The sequence below is a fragment of the Oncorhynchus clarkii genome, chromosome 30 (assembly GCF_045791955.1).
Source record: "Oncorhynchus clarkii lewisi isolate Uvic-CL-2024 chromosome 30, UVic_Ocla_1.0, whole genome shotgun sequence".
Taxonomy (NCBI): domain Eukaryota; kingdom Metazoa; phylum Chordata; class Actinopteri; order Salmoniformes; family Salmonidae; genus Oncorhynchus; species Oncorhynchus clarkii.
The window spans coordinates 6,737,892-6,756,933 of NC_092176.1; the positions used below are offsets into that span (position 1 = coordinate 6,737,892).

Consider the following 19,042-nt stretch of genomic DNA (forward strand, 5'->3'; position numbering starts at 1 on the left):
TGCGTGAACTATCCTCCCAAATTACAGTAAGTAACTTTTCTGATGCTCCTAATTTGCAGTGGTGGAATTGTAGCCTTACAATTGCTCTATACACTCGCTGGTCTGGCTGAACATTGAGGGGGAAGGGAGAGCATCAAATGTCACATCTTGGTTGGAAAAATGGACTGTTGACAAGAATGTATTTCACTTTCCCCCCCCACAAAATGAAACAGATTTTACCAGGGTCTCTGCTTTTTTCACTGGCCGTTGAAATGTCAGCTTAATTAACAGAAAAGTGCGATGTCATTTTATATTTTAAAATGTCATCTTGAATCACTGTTCTAATTTCTCTCAAATCCAAAAACAAAACGTTATTGAACAGTAAACAAAACGAAGCAGTGATTGTATATTTTCAAAACAAACATATCTCAGACAGTCAGCTGAAATTGAAAGGTCCTAAACATAATATTTAGTTACGTGTTATCTGACCAGGATAATGGGGGTGATTCAGCTACACTGCATTGTCAAGACCTGCGACAACAATACCATTTCAGAAAGCTCGGCGAGAACAAATTATAGAGGGGACCAAATAGATGTATCTGACAACAGACATCAACAGTTTTCTGCGTGACGTCTGTTGTTTGTATCAGCCTACTTTATTGTGGAGAATGTTGATATTTGTAACCTAACTATGCCTTCTTAAGAAGATGAAATCTGTTTCATTGTGTGGGGAGGGGGGATAGGGGTTATTCTATGAGCATGAGAAGAGGCTCTCTACTATAAGAGTAGGAGAGGAACGTTTGCGGAAGCGGGATATACATGGATATTTTTCAGGAAGGCGAAATTCATTCTTGTCAACCGTCCATTTTTCCAACCAAGATGTGACATTTGATGCTCTCCCTTCCCCCTCAATGTTCAGCCAGACCAGCATTTTATTATTCTCATTTTCTTCAAGAATAGTGGGTGTGTGCAGCAATACTAAGGCTACAATTCCACCACTGCAAATTAGGAGCATCAGAAAAGTTACTTTCTTGATTGTATTAGCCTACCTTTCTGTAATTTGGGAAGATAGTTGACGCATGCACTTCTTAATTGCCCCTGTGGGGATTAATAAAGTTGAATTGAATTGGTTGTTGCCCTGTAGGTGACAGAGCAGCAGCACAGACTGGCCAGGAAAGATCTTGTCATCAGCTCCCTGATAGAAAGCCTCTGTGCCCACCAGGAGGTCTCCTATGACGGTAATTTCATCTGAAGGCTGTCTGACCTTAGCTACAAAATGAAGGAGGCCATCTCTGGCCATTGGAATAGGCCTAACCTGTACTCTCCTGGTACAGTATTCTTTCAATTTCACCTAAAACGTAAAAACCAGTGGTGTAGGACAGTCAATTCACAGGGACAGTCTTCTATGCACATGGAATAAAATAGGCCTTCATTAGAGAGTGCTTAATATGAACAAAATTGTTTTTTATGTACCACCTTTGAAACACTACACAGACAGACAAGTTCCCTCTGATATTAACATTTGTGTCCACTGAAACACTGGCACAAGTTTGAATCAAGTTTTTTTGTGTTCTCTGCTTCCTCTAGCATTCTACACATCCAGGTACGGATTCAAGGTGCGCATGAGGCTGTATCTGAATGGTGACGGGGTGGGAAAAGGCACTCATATCTCTCTGGCCATTCAAGCACTCTCTATAATACCTGTGTAACAGACTGAGGTTTTCAACTGAAATGTTAGTTGAGATACGTATTTCCCGAATGTCAAAAAACAAACAAACAACAAAATCTCCTCATGAGTCATTACAGTTCTAGTGCTCATCTCTTTCCCTCTGCATCATTAAGGTAAGTAAGCATTGAGTCAACCATCTTGTGTGGTATGTCTGTTACACGGATTAAACATGAACATGTCTGTCTCCTTTCCAGGTCACTTTCTTTTTGCTTGATCATAATCACTGAGAACATGTGATTGACGCCTTGTTTTATACATAGATATGTCCACAACATGAGCCCGTGGTAGGTAGGTAGGTAGGTAGGTAGGTAGGTAGGTAGGTAGGTAGGTAGGTAGGTAGGTAGGGAGGTAGGTAGGTAGGTAGGGGGGAGGAATAGGAATGGGTCGTACCTACTAAGAAGGGGGGGGGGGGGGGGTGATGGGACAGATACTGTAAGCCAATTATCAACTTTTAATTTTATTAACTTGGTGTTTTGGTGTTTTTTTCCGTGGTTTTTTTGTACTGTTTTTCGATTCTTTATCTATGTACTTCTTGAATATAATTTCCTGTCTTTGATCTGAACCCCTCCCAGGAAAAAAAAGACAAAAAGTTTGTAAAAAAAATATATATCCACAGGCTCATGCAGGCTAATTACAATGTGTTCGATTAGTAGCATTTAGATTGCTTAAAACTTCACCATTTAAGATCTTTTTAAAAGTCTTACACTCTAGCAGTACTTACAAGTTATATATATCAGAAATTATATAGCATAACTGATTTTTAGAAAGCATGGAATTGGCCAAATAATTGTCCCCTCAACTCATCTGCTAAATGACATTTCAGTTGATCCCTGACATTTCCTCTCAGCATAGAGCCATTAGAAAAATCCTCATGAACAGACAGCAGCACAGTGGAAGTAAACAGAGATCTCTTTGGATTTCATGTTTTTTTATTTGCTTGAGAGTAAGCTCAAATAAACAGGGCAGAATCCGCAATCTTACGTCAGTGCTAGTATAGCAATCCTAGGATTCTCAAGGAATTTGATTTGAAAACCTCTCAAATGACTTCTCCAAACATGTTATTTGTTTAATGTTGTGTGTTATTTATTACATTCAAAAAAAGGTATACATTTAATAATGCAACAGTAATGTTAAATACATGTTGCAGGCATTTCAAAATCATAATTCTTTACAAAAATATATTATTAGTCTTATGGTGATGATGGTGGTGGTGGTGGTGATGATGATGAATAGGGTAGTAAAGCCTAGTGGTAGTACAGTGTTGCGTAATCAGTAGTAGTAGCAGATAGTATTACAATCATTGATAATAACAAATAGTGCGTGAAAATATATGTGATTGAAGAAAAAAAAATACATGTAGAGATTTGAAAAACGTAAGGGGCTCATTTGAAGAAAACAAATGCTGTTCCTCCGCACCTTGTGAGGAAATATTGAACTTCCTGTATGGTGATGATGTGTTTATGTTAATCACATAGCTAAGGCAAAAACCTAAATGATTCGCGGGAAAAAGTAAAAAATGGCGACTAGCAGAGTTTGAACTTTAGCGCCTGTACACATATTTGCAAGAAGAGACAACTCCTCGCTAATGGAACGTTACTCAACAGCAACAACAATATTTCGAGTTTTATCGAACCTGGGTTGGAAGTTTATCAAGGGGGTAAGAAATCTGGATACATTAGAGTTAAATTTGATGTGTTTTTGTTGTTGTATCTCCTAGTTTTTATGTCTCAAACTAGTATTTTATGTAACGTGCTCAATCTCATATGTCGGTTATTCATTATAGATTACATTTAGCTAGCAAGCTAAAATATATGTTCCTAATGCATATGCGATACACTATACCCAGGGCCAAGCAACAGATACGTTTCATTGCATTGACAGTTGCAGCACAGTTTAGCAGGCTAACTTCACTAGCAGCTACTTTATCAGTTACCAAGCTAGTTATATTCAATATTGCTACTATAGTTAGCTACATTTGATAGATAGCATTTTAGACTAGCCAGCAACGTTTTGTGACTCTAGAAGACATCCTGTTGAGATGCAAAAGTGTCCGATCAGATTTGCAGAAGAAAATACTTTAAACAGCTTGAGCTGGCGATATGCTCATCGTCTTATTGATGTACGTTAACTTAGCCAATCAACCAGTCTATTATCAGTTTGATATAAGTTACATTCGATAGTTGCTATAGTTTGATAGCCTACTAACTACTACAAGTTTGTAAGCCATGTTACTTTTTAATGCTGTGCACGATTGTTTGGCTCGAGCAAGTGCTGCAATCTGCGACTGCTTTGACAAGTCCAACTCAAATGTGCAGGCTGGCTGTAGTTAGCTGATGAGTCAAACCTGTAGGCTGTGCTGAGATCTACACGCAGGAGAAAATTGAGTCATCAGACATCAGCCTCAGAACAGGGGAGGGGTGTTAAAACAAATATGTTGAAGGGCTGGAATTCATGATAGCATGGGCATATGTCGTAAATATGTTTTTGTAAGCTTTGTATGACACAGTAATAATACATACATGTGATCAACAACCCCAAAATTACAGGACGATGTTCAACCACCACTAAACCTCCATAACGTTGTGATCAGGAGGACATATGGTGTCTACCACAATGACGATGTAACACCCTGATTCACCTAGGAAGTGTTGTAGTGTGTGGACAGCCCAGCTGCAGCATGTTGGAGTCAGCATACAGAGATGACTTCTGCAGTGTGGAGCCGAAGAAGGGGCTGGATGCCAAGCGTCTACCCCAGAAGAGGGAGCGGAGCTTCACAGACCTGGAAAGCAGCCTGACCGTGGGCCAGTATGTCCTGTGTCGATGGTCTGATGGCCTATACTACCTAGGGAAGGTCCAGAGAGTAAGTGCTCAATAGAAAACATTCCTGTTATCAGTCAAAAACTGTAGTATACTGCCACACAATGGTTTGGATTAATTTGATTTACTACCCAAATACCGCTATTCACAAACTGTGATTGTTTCTCTGTAGTTTTCTGGGACCACATCTGTTATTCCTGTTTTATGAAAAATCTATTGTAATACACTATGAGAATAAAACTGTAATAAGGTTGCTGTAAACAACTTGCCTCCTGCCTCATACTGGCTGTTTTCACTTTTCCATTCAAGGTGAGTGCCTCCAAGCAGAGTTGCTTTGTCACTTTTGAAGATAATTCAAAATTCTGGGTTCTCTGGAAAGACATCCAACATGGTGAGTGAAGAGGGACTAAAATATTGTTGTCACAGTGTTCAATAAAAAACGTGAATTAGTCAAATGTCAAACGTACTACACCCAACATCTTCAATGAATGTACAGTGGGACAAAAAAGTATTTAGTCAGCCACCAATTGTGCAAGTTCTCCCACTTAAAAAGATGAGAGAGGCCTGTAATTTTCATCATAGGTACACTTCAACTATGACAGACAAAATGAGAGAAAAAAAATCCAGAAAATCACATTGTAGGATTTTTAATGAATTTATTTGCAAATTATGGTGGAAAATAAGTATTTGGTCAATAACAAAAGTTTATCTCAATACTTTGTTACATACCCTTTGTTGGCAATGACAGAGGTCAAACGTTTTCTGTAAGTCTTCACAAGGTTTTCACACACTGTTGCTGGTATTTTGGCCCATTCCTCCATGCAGATCTCTAGAGCAGTGACGTTTTGGGGCTGTTACACGGACTTTAAACTTCCTCCAAAGATTTTCTATGGGGTTGAGATCTGGAGACGGGCTAGGCCACTCCAGGACCTTGAAATGCTTCTTATGAAGCCACTCCTTCATTGCCCGGGCGGTGTGTTTGGGATCATTGTCATGCTGATAGACACACCCACATTTCATCTTCAATGCCCTTGCTGATGGAAGGAGGTTTTCACTCAAAATATCACGATACATGGCCCCATTCATTCCAGGATCAGTCGTCCTGGTCCCTTTGCAGAAAAACAGCCCCAAAGCATGATGTTTCCACCCCCATGCTTCACAGTAGGTATGGTGTTCTTTGGATGCAACTCAGCATTCTTTGTCCTCCAAACACGACGAGTTGAGTTTTTAACAAAAAGTTATATTTTGGTTTCATCTGACCATATGACATTCTCCCAATCTTCTTCTGGATCATCCAAATGCTCTCTAGCAAACTTCAGACGGGCCTGGACATGTACTGGCTTAAGCAGGGGGACACGTCTGGCACTGCAGGATTTGAGTCCCTGGCGGCGTAGTGTGTTACTGATGGTAGGCTTTGTTACTTTGGTCCCAGCTCTCTGCAGGTCATTCACTAGGTCCCCCAGTGTGGTTCTGGGATTTTTGCTCACCGTTCTTGTGATCATTTTGACCCCACAGGGTGAATTCTTGCGTGGAGCCCCAGATCGAGGGAGATTATCAGTGGTCTTGTATGTCTTCTATTTCCTAATAATTGCTCCATTTCCTAATATTGTAGATTCAGTCTTCCCAGCCTGGTGCAGGTCTACAATTTTGTTTCTGGTGTCCTTTGACAGCTCTTTGGTCTTGGCCATAGTGGAGTTTGGAGTGTGACTGTTTGAGGTTGTGGACAGGTGTATTTTATACTGATAACAAGTTCAAACAGGTGCCATTAATACAGGTAACGAGTGGAGGACAGAGGAGCCTCTTAAAGAAGAAGTTACAGGTCTGTGAGAGCCAGAAATTGTGCTTGTTTGTAGGTGACCAAATACTTATTTTCCATCATAATTTGCAAATAAATTCATTAAAAATCCTACAATTTTTTTTCTCATTTTGTCTGTCATAGTTGAAGTGTACCTATGATGAAAATTACAGGCCTCTCGCATCTTTTTAAGTGGGAGAACTTGCACAATTGGTGGCTGACTAAATACTTTTTTGCCCCACTGTACATCCACAGGTACACCTCCATCCAATTTACTCAATGATGTCAGTTAGCCTATGACATCACTTTCCTGAATTTTCCAAGCTGTTTAAAGTCACAGTCAACTTAGTGCATGTAAACTTCTGACCCACTGGAAATGTGATACAGTGAATTATAAGTTGCACAGTTGTTAAACAACAGATTATGCACAAAGTAGATGTCCTAACCGACTTGCCAAAACTATAGTTTGTTAAAACTTCTTAGGGATAGGGGGCAGTATTTTCACGTCCGGATGAAAAGCGTGCCCAAAGTAAACTGCCTGCTACTCAGGCCCAGAAGCTAGGATATGCATATTATTAGTAGATTTGGATAGAAACACTCTGAACTTTCTAAAACTGTTTGAATAATGTATGTGAGTATAACAGAACTGATTTGGCAGGCAAAACCCCGAGCACAATCCATCCAGGGACATTTTTTTTTTAGGTCAATCTGTTTTCCATTAGTTTTCTATGGTAAACCCTTTTTATTAGGAATCTGCTTGCAGTTCCTATGGCTTCCACTAGATGTCAACAGTCGTTAGCCCTAAAACATCACTGCTCTAGAGGAGATCTGTATGGAGGAATGGGCCAAAATACCAGCAACAGTGTGTGAAAACCTTGTGAAGACTTTGCAAATAAATTCATTAAAAATCCTACAATGTGATTTTCTGGATTTGTTTTGCTCATTTTGTCTGTCATAGTTGAAGTGTACCTATGATGAAAATTACAGGCCTCTCTCATCTTTTTAAGTGGGAGAACTTGCACAATTGGTGGCTGACTAAATACTGTTTTGCCCCCCTGTATGTCTGCTGATAATATGGATCTACACCATACAGGTTCAACATATCAAAAGCTCGCTCTAAAAGCCATTAGTAATGTAATCCACTTTGAACAGCATTGCACAACATCCTAACGAGAAATCATTGACATTTTGTGCTGTAGCTCCGTGGAACCTCATGAAGCTGTTTTAGGCCTTTATTCCTTAACACTTTTTCATTGGCTAGCCGACACTTGTACTATGTAGTAGGCCACTTAATGGTATATTTAGATACTTCCCTAAAGGATTTAGCTGTCCTTCAAACTCTTCAACTGTCACGTTTCATTGAAAGGCTGATTTATGTCAGTAATTCCCTGCCGATTGCTTCTAATTTAATATCTTGCATGTTTTGTCTACATGTTGGTTTCATGTAGCTGAACGATGAGAAAGCTGAGAATCCCACTCCAGCTCTTCATTCATCATTGAATATACCCTAATGCTATTCTTCTCTCCCCAAACATGCAGCTGGAGTTCCGGGGGAGGAACCCAAATGCTCGGTTTGTTCTGAAATGGTGCTGGTGTCTGACAATGAGATCCTGATATGTGGGAAATGTGGAATAGGTGAGTCACTGTAGAGTGAGTGAAGTTCCCCTTTAAAGGAGGGTGTGGCTACACCCATCTATCTTGCCCTGATATAGCCTACAAGAGGATGTTGGTTCTTTACAAGCCATGGTTAAGTGGGAGGAGATCGCATTGCTTATTGCATACAGGGTTCTGTATGCTTCTATATTTACTTCCATAACTTTGTTTAACTCTTTTAATGATTTAACACTCACTCTAAAAGCATAAACTGTATCTTTGAACTGTGGTAAATGGACTGGAATAATATACAGAACTTAAGATGGGGACAATGTGTCCAACTTGATCAAAAGTAGCCTAACTGCATCAAGTTATCTTCTACAGTTAAAGTGGAACTGAACATTTTCAAGTTGGACAAGGCAAGTGCACACCAAGCCTCTGCGACTCATAACATCATTTACTGAAGCCTGTGTACGTTAAACTAAGTACTTTCCATGGATGTCTGTCTTATAGAGTCCGGTCCCATTTGCAGTCTACGGTTTGCAGGTCCTGTCTTCAGGCTGTGGTCTCGTTGGTTCGGTTTTTACATGGCACTTAATTAAAGTCATTGGGAGAATCTCAATTGCATCCTCTCTCCTCGCCTCCTTCTGGAAACCCATTGAAGGAGAATGTCAGAGGGGAGGGACCTCTGGCTTTCTCATCAAATGGGTTGAGAGATAAGGACGCGAGGAGTATGTAATTGAGATTCTCCCATTGATTGCTTTGGGAGTCCACTCCTGGCTTCCTCTAACATTTGCTGATCAAGGGATTAAAAGCTTCTAGTTGGTTGGGTGCCACCTTCAGATAAACATAACACATTGATGTGGCTGAAAGTGCGGCCGGCAGTAGCACTTTCATTAATCCATTCATTTATTTCTATTGGGTTTGAGATGATCCAAGGCAAGTGATATTTTTCAAATATTTAACCTTTATTTAACTAGGCAAGTCAGTTAAGAACAATTTGTTATTTACAATGATGGCCTACCCCGGCTAAGCCCTAACCCAGATGACGCTGGGCCAATTGTGCGCCGCCATATGGGACTCCCAATCACGGCCAGTTGTGATACAGCCTGAAATTGAACCAGGGTCTGTAGTGACACCTCTAGCACTGAGATGCAGTGCCTTAGACAGCTCCGCCACTTTGGAGTTCCGGGGGAGGAACCCAAATGCTCGGTTTGTTCTGAAATGGTCTTGGTCCTCTTGTTTTTGGTTTTTCCAGGTTACCACCAGCAGTGCCACCTGCCAGAGGTGGAGAGCTCAATGGATTTGTCACCATGGTTTTGCAGGAGGTGCATCTTTGCTTTAGCTGTGCGGGTGAGTATTATTAATAGAACAACCTGCTCAAGGAAAAAAAAACTGACTAATATAATGTATAAATGACTGTTTATCTAGGGTCTTGTTCGGTAGTGAGAAAACGTTTGGAAAAGGAGTGAAATGGAGAGGCACTATCTAAACACGTCCAATAAGAAAACACATTTTTGTTTTCTGTTTTAAAACATTTCGCTATGATGTGTCCTACAGATCACTGTCCTATTGCCGAACCATGTTGATGTGGCTGTTTCTTCTCTTCACAGAAAGGGGGAGCTCTCAAAAAGGGCGCTATAGCAAAAGCACTGCAGGCCATGAAGCAGGTGCTTACCTACAACCCAGCAGAGCTGGAGTGGGATTCTCAGCACCGCACAAATCACCAACAGTGTTATTGCTACTGTGGAGGACCTGGAGAGTGAGCGTGCTGGCTAGACACATTGTAGCATAGCATTTACATATCCACACTTTTAAAATCCATTAGCAGGTTTTGTGACTCAATGAAGGCACAGCAGCTGTATTTGATTCAGATGGGCACAGCAGCTGTATTTGATTCAGATGGGCACAGCAGCTGTATTTGATTCAGATGGGCACAGCAGCTGTATTTGATTCAGATGGGCACAGCAGCTGTATTTGATTCAGATGGGCACAGCAGCTGTATTTGATTCAGATGGGCACTGCAGCTGTATTTGATTCAGATGGGCACTGCAGCTGTATTTTATTCAGATGGGCACTGCAGCTGTATTTGATTCAGATGGGCACTGCAGCTGTATTTGATTAAGATGGGCACAGCAGCTGTATTTGATTCAGATGAGCACAGCAGCTGTATTTGATTCAGATGAGCACAGCAGCTGTATTTGATTCAGATGGGCACAGCAGCTGTATTTGATTCAGAAAGATGCCTCTTAGCACTCTGTTGCTCATTCAGTGACTACTACTTTTCACTAAATGGCTGCTTTCTACCCAGGTGGTACTTGAAGATGCTGCAGTGTTTTCGGTGTCAACAGTGGTTCCATGAGGCCTGTATCCAGTGCCTACAGGAGTCCATGATGTTTGGAGATAGGTGCGTAACATTGTTATCAACAAGAGGTTTTATTCCCACGGTCCAGTAGGGCTGAGCGATATGGCCTAAAAATCATATCTAGATTTTTTTCAAAGTCATGCGGGATTTACGATATACTGTATATTTTGATTTTTTAAAACGTTTTCCCTGAATAAGCCTTGTTGTGCAATAAGGGAAAGGGTGATACCTAGTCAGTTGTACAACTGAAATGTGTCTTCCGCATTTAACCCAACTGCTCTGAATCAGTGAGGTGCGGGGGGCTGCCTTAAATCGACATCCACGTAAAGGTCAATTCAATGCATGTAAAATTCTACCTAGGCTAACTATAAGCCTTCCACAACCATAAAACCCACTAATAATTATTTTATCAAAATAGTTTAACCTGCTTTTTTTTACAGTAATCACTGATCTGGCTTTCAAGTCTGTCTATGAAAATGCAATTTCTGAAGAAAATGTAACCAGAATCATGCACATGCACTAATAATGACCAACTTCTAGTAGTAGGCACATGCTAGTGAGTAGCCATCTCATATTTAAAGTCGAGCCAACTTGGATCTATTTGCTTGCTAAAAAGAGAGTAACTGTTATGAATACACCCTCCTGTCCATCACAAACTGTTTGAACATCATAGCCTGTGCACAGTGCACACAGCACAGAAGAGTGAAGGAGACGAGACCAGAAAGACATAAAAAGCTCATGAAAACAAACAGAAAAACATGATTCTTTTGATACAGGCATTTGGAACATTGCGCTATAACATCAATTGTAATTAATCAAATTGATATACAGTGCATTAGGAAAGTATTCAGACCCCTTGACTTTTTCCAAATGTAACGTTACAGCCTTATTCTAAGATGTATCAAATTAATGTTTTGCCTCAATCTACACAATACCCTATAATGGCAAAGCGAAAATGTGTTTTAGACATTTTTGCAAATGTATTAAAAATGAAAACAGAAACACCTTATTTACATAAGTATTCAGACCCTTTGCTATGAGACTTGAAATTGAGCCCAGGTGCATCCTGTTTCCATTGATCATCCTTGATGCTTCTACAACTTGATTGGAGTCCACCTGTGGTAAATTCATTTGATTGGACATGATTTGGAAAGGCACACACCTGTCTATATAAGGTCCCACAGTTGCCAGTGCATGTCAGAGCAAAAACCAAGCCCTGAGGTTGAAGGAATTGTCCGTAGAGCTCCGAGACAGGATTGTGTCGAGGCACAGATCTGGGGAAGGGTACAAAAAATATTTATGCAGCATTAAAGGTCCCCAAGATCACAGTGGCCATGGAAGAAGTTAGGGACCACCAAGACCCTTCTTAGAGTTGGCCGCCCGGCCAAACTGAGCAATCGGGGGATAAGGGCCTTGTTCAGGGAGAGATCAAGAACCCGATGGTCACTCTGACAGAGCTCCAGAGTTCCTCTGTGGAGATGGGAGAACCTTCCAGTAGAACAAACATCTCTGCAGCACTCCACCAATTAGGCCTTTTTGTGGTAGACTGGCCAGATGGAAGCCACTCCTCAGTAAAAGCCACATGACAGCCGCTTGGAGATTGCCAAAATGTACCTAAAGGACTCTCAGATCATGAGAAACAAGATTATCTGATGAAGCCAAGGTTGACCTCATTGGCCAGAATGCCAAACGTCACATCTGGAGGAAACCAGGCACCGCTCATCACCTGGCCAATACCGTCTCTACGGTGAAGTATGGTGGTGGCAGCATCATGCTGTGGGGATGCTTTTCAGTGGCAGGAAGACTAGTCAGGATTGAGGGGGAAATGAAAGTACAGAGATCCTTGATGAAAACCAATCAATTACATGTATTTATAAAGCCCTTCTTACCTCAGCTGATGTCACAAAGTGCAGAACAGAAACCCAGAGCGCTCAGGACCTGAGACTGGGGCGATGGTTCACCATTCAACATGACAACGACCCTAAGCACACAGCCAAGACAACGCATAAGTGACTTTGGGACAAGTCTCAATGTCCTTGAGTGGCCCAGCCAGAGGCTGGACTTGAACCCGATCGAACATCTGTAGAGACCTGAAAATAGCTGTGCAGCGTTGCTCCCCATCCAACCTGACAGAGCTTGAGAGGATCTGCAGAGAGAAATGGGAGAAACTCCCCAAATACAGGTGTGCCAGGCTTGTAGTGTCATTCCCAAGAAGACTTTAGGCTGTAATCGATGCCAAAAGTGCTTCAACAAAGTACTGAGTAAAAGGTCTGAATACTTATGTAAATCTGATATTTCATTTTTTGTTGTTGAATAAATTAGCTAAAAATGTCTAAACAGTTTTTACTTTGTCATTATGGGGTATATATGTGTAGATTGATGAGGGGAAAAAATGACAATTTATTCGATTTTAGAAGGCTGTAACAAAACAAAATTTGGATAAAGTGAAGCCGTCTGAATACTTTCCGAATACACTGTAATGCTCAGCCCTACGGTCAGAGCAAATCCTGGGAAGTCATAAGACATATCATGGAAGTCGAAGGTGTAGCCAGATGACCGAGGGCCAATATTGATTTTGATTTCCCGTAGAGGCATGTGACCTGTGCTTTCTCCTCTGATCTCTCTTCCTTTCTCTTTCAGGTTTTACTTGTTCATCTGTTCCGTGTGTAATAAAGGACTGGAGTACATTAAGCGCCTAGCTCTCCGATGGTAAATGGCTACTATTATTTTCCTACCTACCTCTGAGGCTCACTCAGGGTTACTTTAAGAATACAAAAGGCATTTGTGTCGTATAGTGCAGGATGTATGCATGTATGCAATGATTGTGCTCTTGTGCGCATAATGTCGTAGGGATAGATAAAGTTGTACAGTATTGCACTGTATTGGTGTTAATACACATAGTGGTGCTGTGAACGATTCAGGCAGCACAATAGCTCTGATTAAGAGGACTACATTTACACCTCTCTCTAAACCCAATTTCTTATCTGCTAACCCATAGGGATGTATAATTGAGAATTCCATTTATGAAGATGATGAAATACATTGTCATACTCATACCTTATTATCTGATATGCACCTTATACTTGTGAATGCTGCAGGTGAGGGTTCGGCACTCATTAATTGCTATCAGCTCTAGATACATTACAATCAGTTCATCTTTAGATTTTCAGGCCTTCAATGAATTTTGTGTGATTTACATGTTGGTATTACAGACTCGGACAGGTAGAGGTTGAAAATGTCAGTGAAGACGCATGCTTGCAGTACACGTCCTGGCAATCCGTTTCTCCCTGTGTCCTTGTGAATGTTGACCTGTTTAAAGGTCTTACTCACATTGATTGCGGAGAGCATGTTCATGGAACAGCTGGTGCTCTCATGCATGTTTCAGTGTTATTTGCCTAGAAGCTAGCATAGAAGTGATTTAGCTCATTTGGTAGGCTCATGTCACTGGGCAGCTCTCGGCTGTGCTTCCCCTTGTAGTCTGTAATGGTTTGAAAGCCCTGCCACATCCGACGAGCGTCTGAGCCGGTGTAGTACGATTCGGTTTTAGTCCTGTATTGACGCTTTGTTTGTTTGATGGTTCTTCGGAGGGCATAGCGGGATTTCTTATAAGCTTCCGGGTTAGAGTCCCGCTCCTTGAAAGCAGCAGCTCTAGCCTTTAGCTCTGTTGCCTGTAATCCATGGCTTCTGGTTGGGGTATGTACGTACGTTCACTGTGGAGGCGACGTCATCAATGCACTTATTGATGAAGCCAATGACTGATGTGGTGTACTCCTCAATGCCGTTGGAGGAATCCTGGAACATATTCCAGTCTGTGCTAGGAAAACAGTCCTGTAGCTTAGCATCTGCTTCATCTGACCACTTTTTTTATTTATAGAGTCACTGGTGCTTCCTGCTTTAAAATGTGCTTGTAAGCAGGAATCAGGAGGATAGAATTATGGTCAGATTTGCCAAATGGCGGGCGAGGGAGAGCTTTGTATGCGTCTTTGTGTGTGGAGTAAAGGTGGTCCAGAGTTTTTTTTCCCTCTGGTTGCACATTTAACATACTGATAGAAATTTGGTAAGACGGATTTAAGTTTCCTTTTATTAAAGTCCCCAGCTACTAGGAGCGCCGCCTCTGGGTGAGCGTTTCCTTGTTTGCTTATGGCGGTAATACATCTCATTCAATGCTGTCTAATTGTGGTCTACAGCTTACAGTGAGATACTCTATCTCAGGCGAGCAATAGCTTGAGACTTCCTTAGATATCGTGCACCAGCTGTTATTTACAAAAATACATAGTCTGCCACACCTTGTTTTACCAGACGGCGCTGTTCTATCCGGCCGGTACAGCGTATAACCAGCCAGCTGTATGTCGATAGTGTCGTCATTCAGCCATGACTCCGTGAAGCATAAGATATTACAAGCCCTTGCATAATATGTGGGGAATTGTTGATTTGGCAAAAACAATTGCAATCGTGGGATCCTTGAGGTACTGGTTTCTGTTAAACATGCGTATCTTTTTTCCCCCTCTCATTTCATCTCTATTTTGAGCTCACTGATTGTCCCTGGTTTCTTATCCAGGGTGGACGTGGTGCACTTGGCACTTTACAACCTGGGAGTCCAGAGTAAGAAGAAGTACTTTGAGCTGGAGGAGATCCTTAACTTTGTCAGCAACAACTGGGAGCATTTCCATTTGGGCAAGGTTAGAACCACCAAATGAATTCCTGTCTGAATTCTGAGTAGGAATCTGGATAGGAAGTTGATTAATGCCATCTCAAGTCAATTGCATCAGACTAACATTTTGATATTCCCCACAGCTCTCCAATACTCCTCCAACAGAAAGAGGCCAATATCTCCTTGATGCTCTGAACAACTACAAGAGCAAGTAAGACATCTCTCTCCGTTGTATTCAGATAATGCATTATAAAACTACTATTTAATTGGAAATCCCATCAACAGCATTTACTGAATCTGCCAATGTAATTCTCATGTCCAGCTAACAATAATATAGTATGGCCCCCAACATTCAGTAAGTTGTTTACTTTTTGTTCTGGGTGATAAGAGTATTTGTTACAACAGACATGTTACTCGGCTGAAGGTTTATTTGTTGACATCACACCTCCTTTACCAGACCATGACCTTAACATCCCCTCTGTATTTCTCCAGGTTTCTCTGCGGGAAGGAGATCAAGAAGAGGAAATGCATCTTCCGCCTGAGGACACGCGTTCCACCGAACCCTCCCTCCAAACTCTTTCCTGAGAGGGCCCAAAACGAGGGATGGAGAGGACGAAAGAAAGGCCCAGACAGGAACAGGTATTTCACGGCGTTGTGATATGCTTGTTTTCATGGGAAACCGTGTATTTCAATGAGGCCTGTCTTGGCTCAGTCAGAAAGTGTTAACTTCTTGCGACTAGCAATCCCGGATCCGGGAGCGTAATCATAGCCTCAAACGAATTAGCATAACGCAACGGACATAAATACACCTAGAAACTTTTCCTATTCATGAAAATCGCAAATGAAATATATTCAAACACAAGCTTAGCCTTTTGTTAATCACACTGTCATCTCAGATTTTCAAAATATGCGTTACAGCCAACGCTAGACAAGCATTTGTGTAAGTTTATCATGGCATAATGCTATGCTAGGCTCTGCTGGCAGCAGGCAACATTTTCACGAAAATAAAAAAAGCAACCAAATTAAATCATTTACCTTTGAAGAATTTCGGATGTTTTCACTCAGGAGACTCCCAGTTAGATAGCAAATGTTCCTTTTTTCCAAAAAGATAATTTTTGCAGGTGAAATAGCTCCCGTTTGTTCATCATGCTTGGCTGAGGAATCGACCGGAAAATGCTACCACTACAACGCCAAACTTTTTTCAAAATTAGCTACATAATATCGACAGAAACACGGCAAACGTTGTTTAGGATCCATCCTCAAGGTGTTTTTAACATATATATTCGATAATATATCCGTTGAGGCAATTGGTTTCTCATAAGAAGCGATTGGAAAAATGGCTACCTCAGTATTTTACTAAAGATTTTCTGCGGGAGACACCATGTTACCACTTTCTAAATATGCGCCCTTACGGCTATTCTTCAATGGAAATGCGTAAAAAGACGTCACAATGCTGTAGACACCTTGGGGAATACGTGGAAAACGTAAGCTCATTCGTAGCTCATTCACAGCCATATAAGGAGTCATTGGCATGAGGCGGTTTCAAAAAATTTGTCACTTCCTGATTGGATTTTTATCTGGGTTTCGCCTGTAACATCAGTTCTGTGGCACTCACAGACAATATCTTTGCAGTTTTGGAAACGTCAGAGTGTTTTCTATCCAAAGCTGTCAATTATATGCATAGTCAAGCATCTTTTCGTGACAATATCTTGTTTAAAACGGGAACGTTTTTCATCCAAAAATTAAAATAGCGCCCCCTAACACCAAGAGGTTTTAATCAATGTTAATGATGCTATAAGGCTGTGCCGAATTGTCACCCAATAATCATATTGTTTGGTCAGAAAGTGAAAGTTGTCTCTTTAGCTCTCTCCCGGCAGAGAAGAGGAGGAAGAAAAGGTCGAAATGGCTGCTGGAGGACGCCATTCCCAATGTAAGTTCTCGGATTGTCACAAGATCCTCCCTCATTTTCAAAACACCTCACATCGAACCACCTTTCTGCTGTTTGAACTAGAGGTCGGACGATTATGATTTTTCAACCCCGATACCGATTATTGGAGGACCAAAAAAAGCAGATACCGATTAATCAGTCGAAATAAGTATTAATTCAGTATTGTTGTAATTGTCATTATTACAAATGTAAAAATGTTTACAAAAAAAAAAATATTTTTAAACATTTTTACATTTGTAATAATGACAATTACAACAATACTGAATGAATACTTATTTTAACTTAATATAATACATCAATAAAAATCATTTTAGCCTCAAATAAATAATGAAATTTGGTTCAAATAATGCAAAAACAAAGTGTTGGAGAAGTAAAAGTGCTATATGTACCATGTAAAAAAGCTAATGTTTGAGTTCCTTGCTCAGAACATGAGAACATATGAAAGTTGGTGGTCCCTTTTAACATGAGACTTCAATATTCCAAGGTAAGAGGTTTTAGTTTGTCGTTATTATAGTATTTATAGGACTATTTCTCTCTATACCATTTGTATTTCATATACCTTTGACTATTGGATGTTCTTATAGGCACTATGGTATTGCCAGTGTAACAGTAGAGCTTCCATCCCTCTCCTCGCCCCTACCTGGGCTCGAACCAGGAACACATCGACAACAGCCACACTCGAAGCAGTGTTACCCATGCAGAGCAAGGGGAACAACTACTCCAAGTCTCAGGGCGAGTGACGTTTGAAACGCTATTAGCGCGCACCCCGCTAACTAGCTAGCCATTTGACATCGATTACACCAGCTATTAGGCTGATAGGCTTGAAGTCATAAACAGCGCTGTGCTTGTGAAGAGCTGCTGGCAAAACGCATGAAAGTGCTGTTTGAATGAATGCTTACGAGCCTGCTGCTGCCTACCATCGCTCAGTCAGACTGCTCTATCAAATCACAGACTTAATTATAACATAACACACAGAAGTACGAGCCTTAGGTCATTAATATGGTCGAATACGAAAACTATCATTTCGAAAACAAAACATTTATTATTTCAGTGAAATATGGAACCGTTCTGTATTTTATCTAACGGGTGGCATCCCTAAGTCTAAATATTCTTGTTACATTGCACAACCTTCAATGTTATGTCATAATTACGTAAATTCTGGCAAATTAGTTCGCAATGAGCCAGGCTGCCCAAACTGTTGCATATACCCTGACTCTGCGTGCAAGAGAAGTGACACAATTTCACCTGGTTAATATTGCCTGCTAACCTGGATTTATTTTAGCTAAATATGCAGGTTTAAAAATATATACTTCTGTGTATTGATTTTAAGAAAGGCATTGGTGTTTATGGTTAGGTACAGTCGTCCAACGATTGTACTTTTTTCGTGAATGCGCTTTTGTTAAATCATCCCCCAGCGTTGCATCGATTATATGCAACGCAGGACACGCTAGATAAACTAGTAATATCATCAACCATGTGTAGTTATAACTAGTGATTATGATTGATTGGTTGTTTTTTATAAGATAAGTTTAATGCTAGCTAGCAACTTACCTTGGCTTACTGCATTCGCTTAACAGGCAGTCTCCTTGTGGAGTGCAACGAGAGGCAGGTGGTTATAGCGTTGGACAAGTTAACTGTAAGGTTGCAAGATTGGATCTGACAAGGTGAAAATCTGTCGTTCTGCCCCTGAACAAGGCAGTTAATCCACCGTTCCTAGGCCGTCATTGAAAATAAGAATGTGTTCTTAACTGACTTGCCTAGTTAAATAAAGGTATTAATATTTTTTATTTTTTAAATCTGCAAAATCGGCGCCCAAAAATACCGATTTCCGATTGTTATGAAAACTTGAAATCGGCCCTAATTAATCTGCCATTCCGATTAATCGGTCGACCTCAAGTTTCAACCACACTGAACGATCCAAACCCCTGGTTATTTCACTCATTCCTATCTCTGATGGTTATCAACGTGGCTGGAATCCCTCCCTTCTCCATTTGTCTGTGCTCTTCTTTTTTCTTTCCCTCTGACCACTGTCCATCTTCTAAAAGTCTGTCTTCTCTCTGCCATGTCCCATGAAGAACTTATGTGTCATTGCCCTCATCACTGTCTCTCTCCACAGTTCTACTCAAAAGGGGATTACAGTTGGCCTTTGAGGCATTTTACTGACA

At 40.9% G+C, this 19,042-nt stretch overlaps 1 protein-coding gene across 1 annotated transcript in view; it reads left to right on the forward strand.

Moving 5' to 3' along the window:
* Positions 1 to 3,162: 3,162 nt before the first annotated feature.
* The window catches only part of LOC139389992 (PHD finger protein 19-like), a 33,501-nt gene continuing 17,621 nt past the window's right edge, over positions 3,163 to 19,042 (forward strand). Inside the window, exons 1-12 of the mRNA XM_071137058.1 lie at positions 3,163 to 3,365; positions 4,351 to 4,568; positions 4,835 to 4,916; positions 7,860 to 7,955; positions 9,172 to 9,266; positions 9,527 to 9,675; positions 10,225 to 10,320; positions 12,919 to 12,987; positions 14,837 to 14,957; positions 15,073 to 15,140; positions 15,422 to 15,568; positions 16,793 to 16,859. Of these exons, the coding sequence (XP_070993159.1) occupies positions 4,386 to 4,568; positions 4,835 to 4,916; positions 7,860 to 7,955; positions 9,172 to 9,266; positions 9,527 to 9,675; positions 10,225 to 10,320; positions 12,919 to 12,987; positions 14,837 to 14,957; positions 15,073 to 15,140; positions 15,422 to 15,568; positions 16,793 to 16,859 (1,173 nt within the window). The 5' untranslated portion in view covers positions 3,163 to 3,365; positions 4,351 to 4,385. The remainder of the gene's footprint in view (positions 3,366 to 4,350; positions 4,569 to 4,834; positions 4,917 to 7,859; positions 7,956 to 9,171; positions 9,267 to 9,526; positions 9,676 to 10,224; positions 10,321 to 12,918; positions 12,988 to 14,836; positions 14,958 to 15,072; positions 15,141 to 15,421; positions 15,569 to 16,792; positions 16,860 to 19,042) is intronic.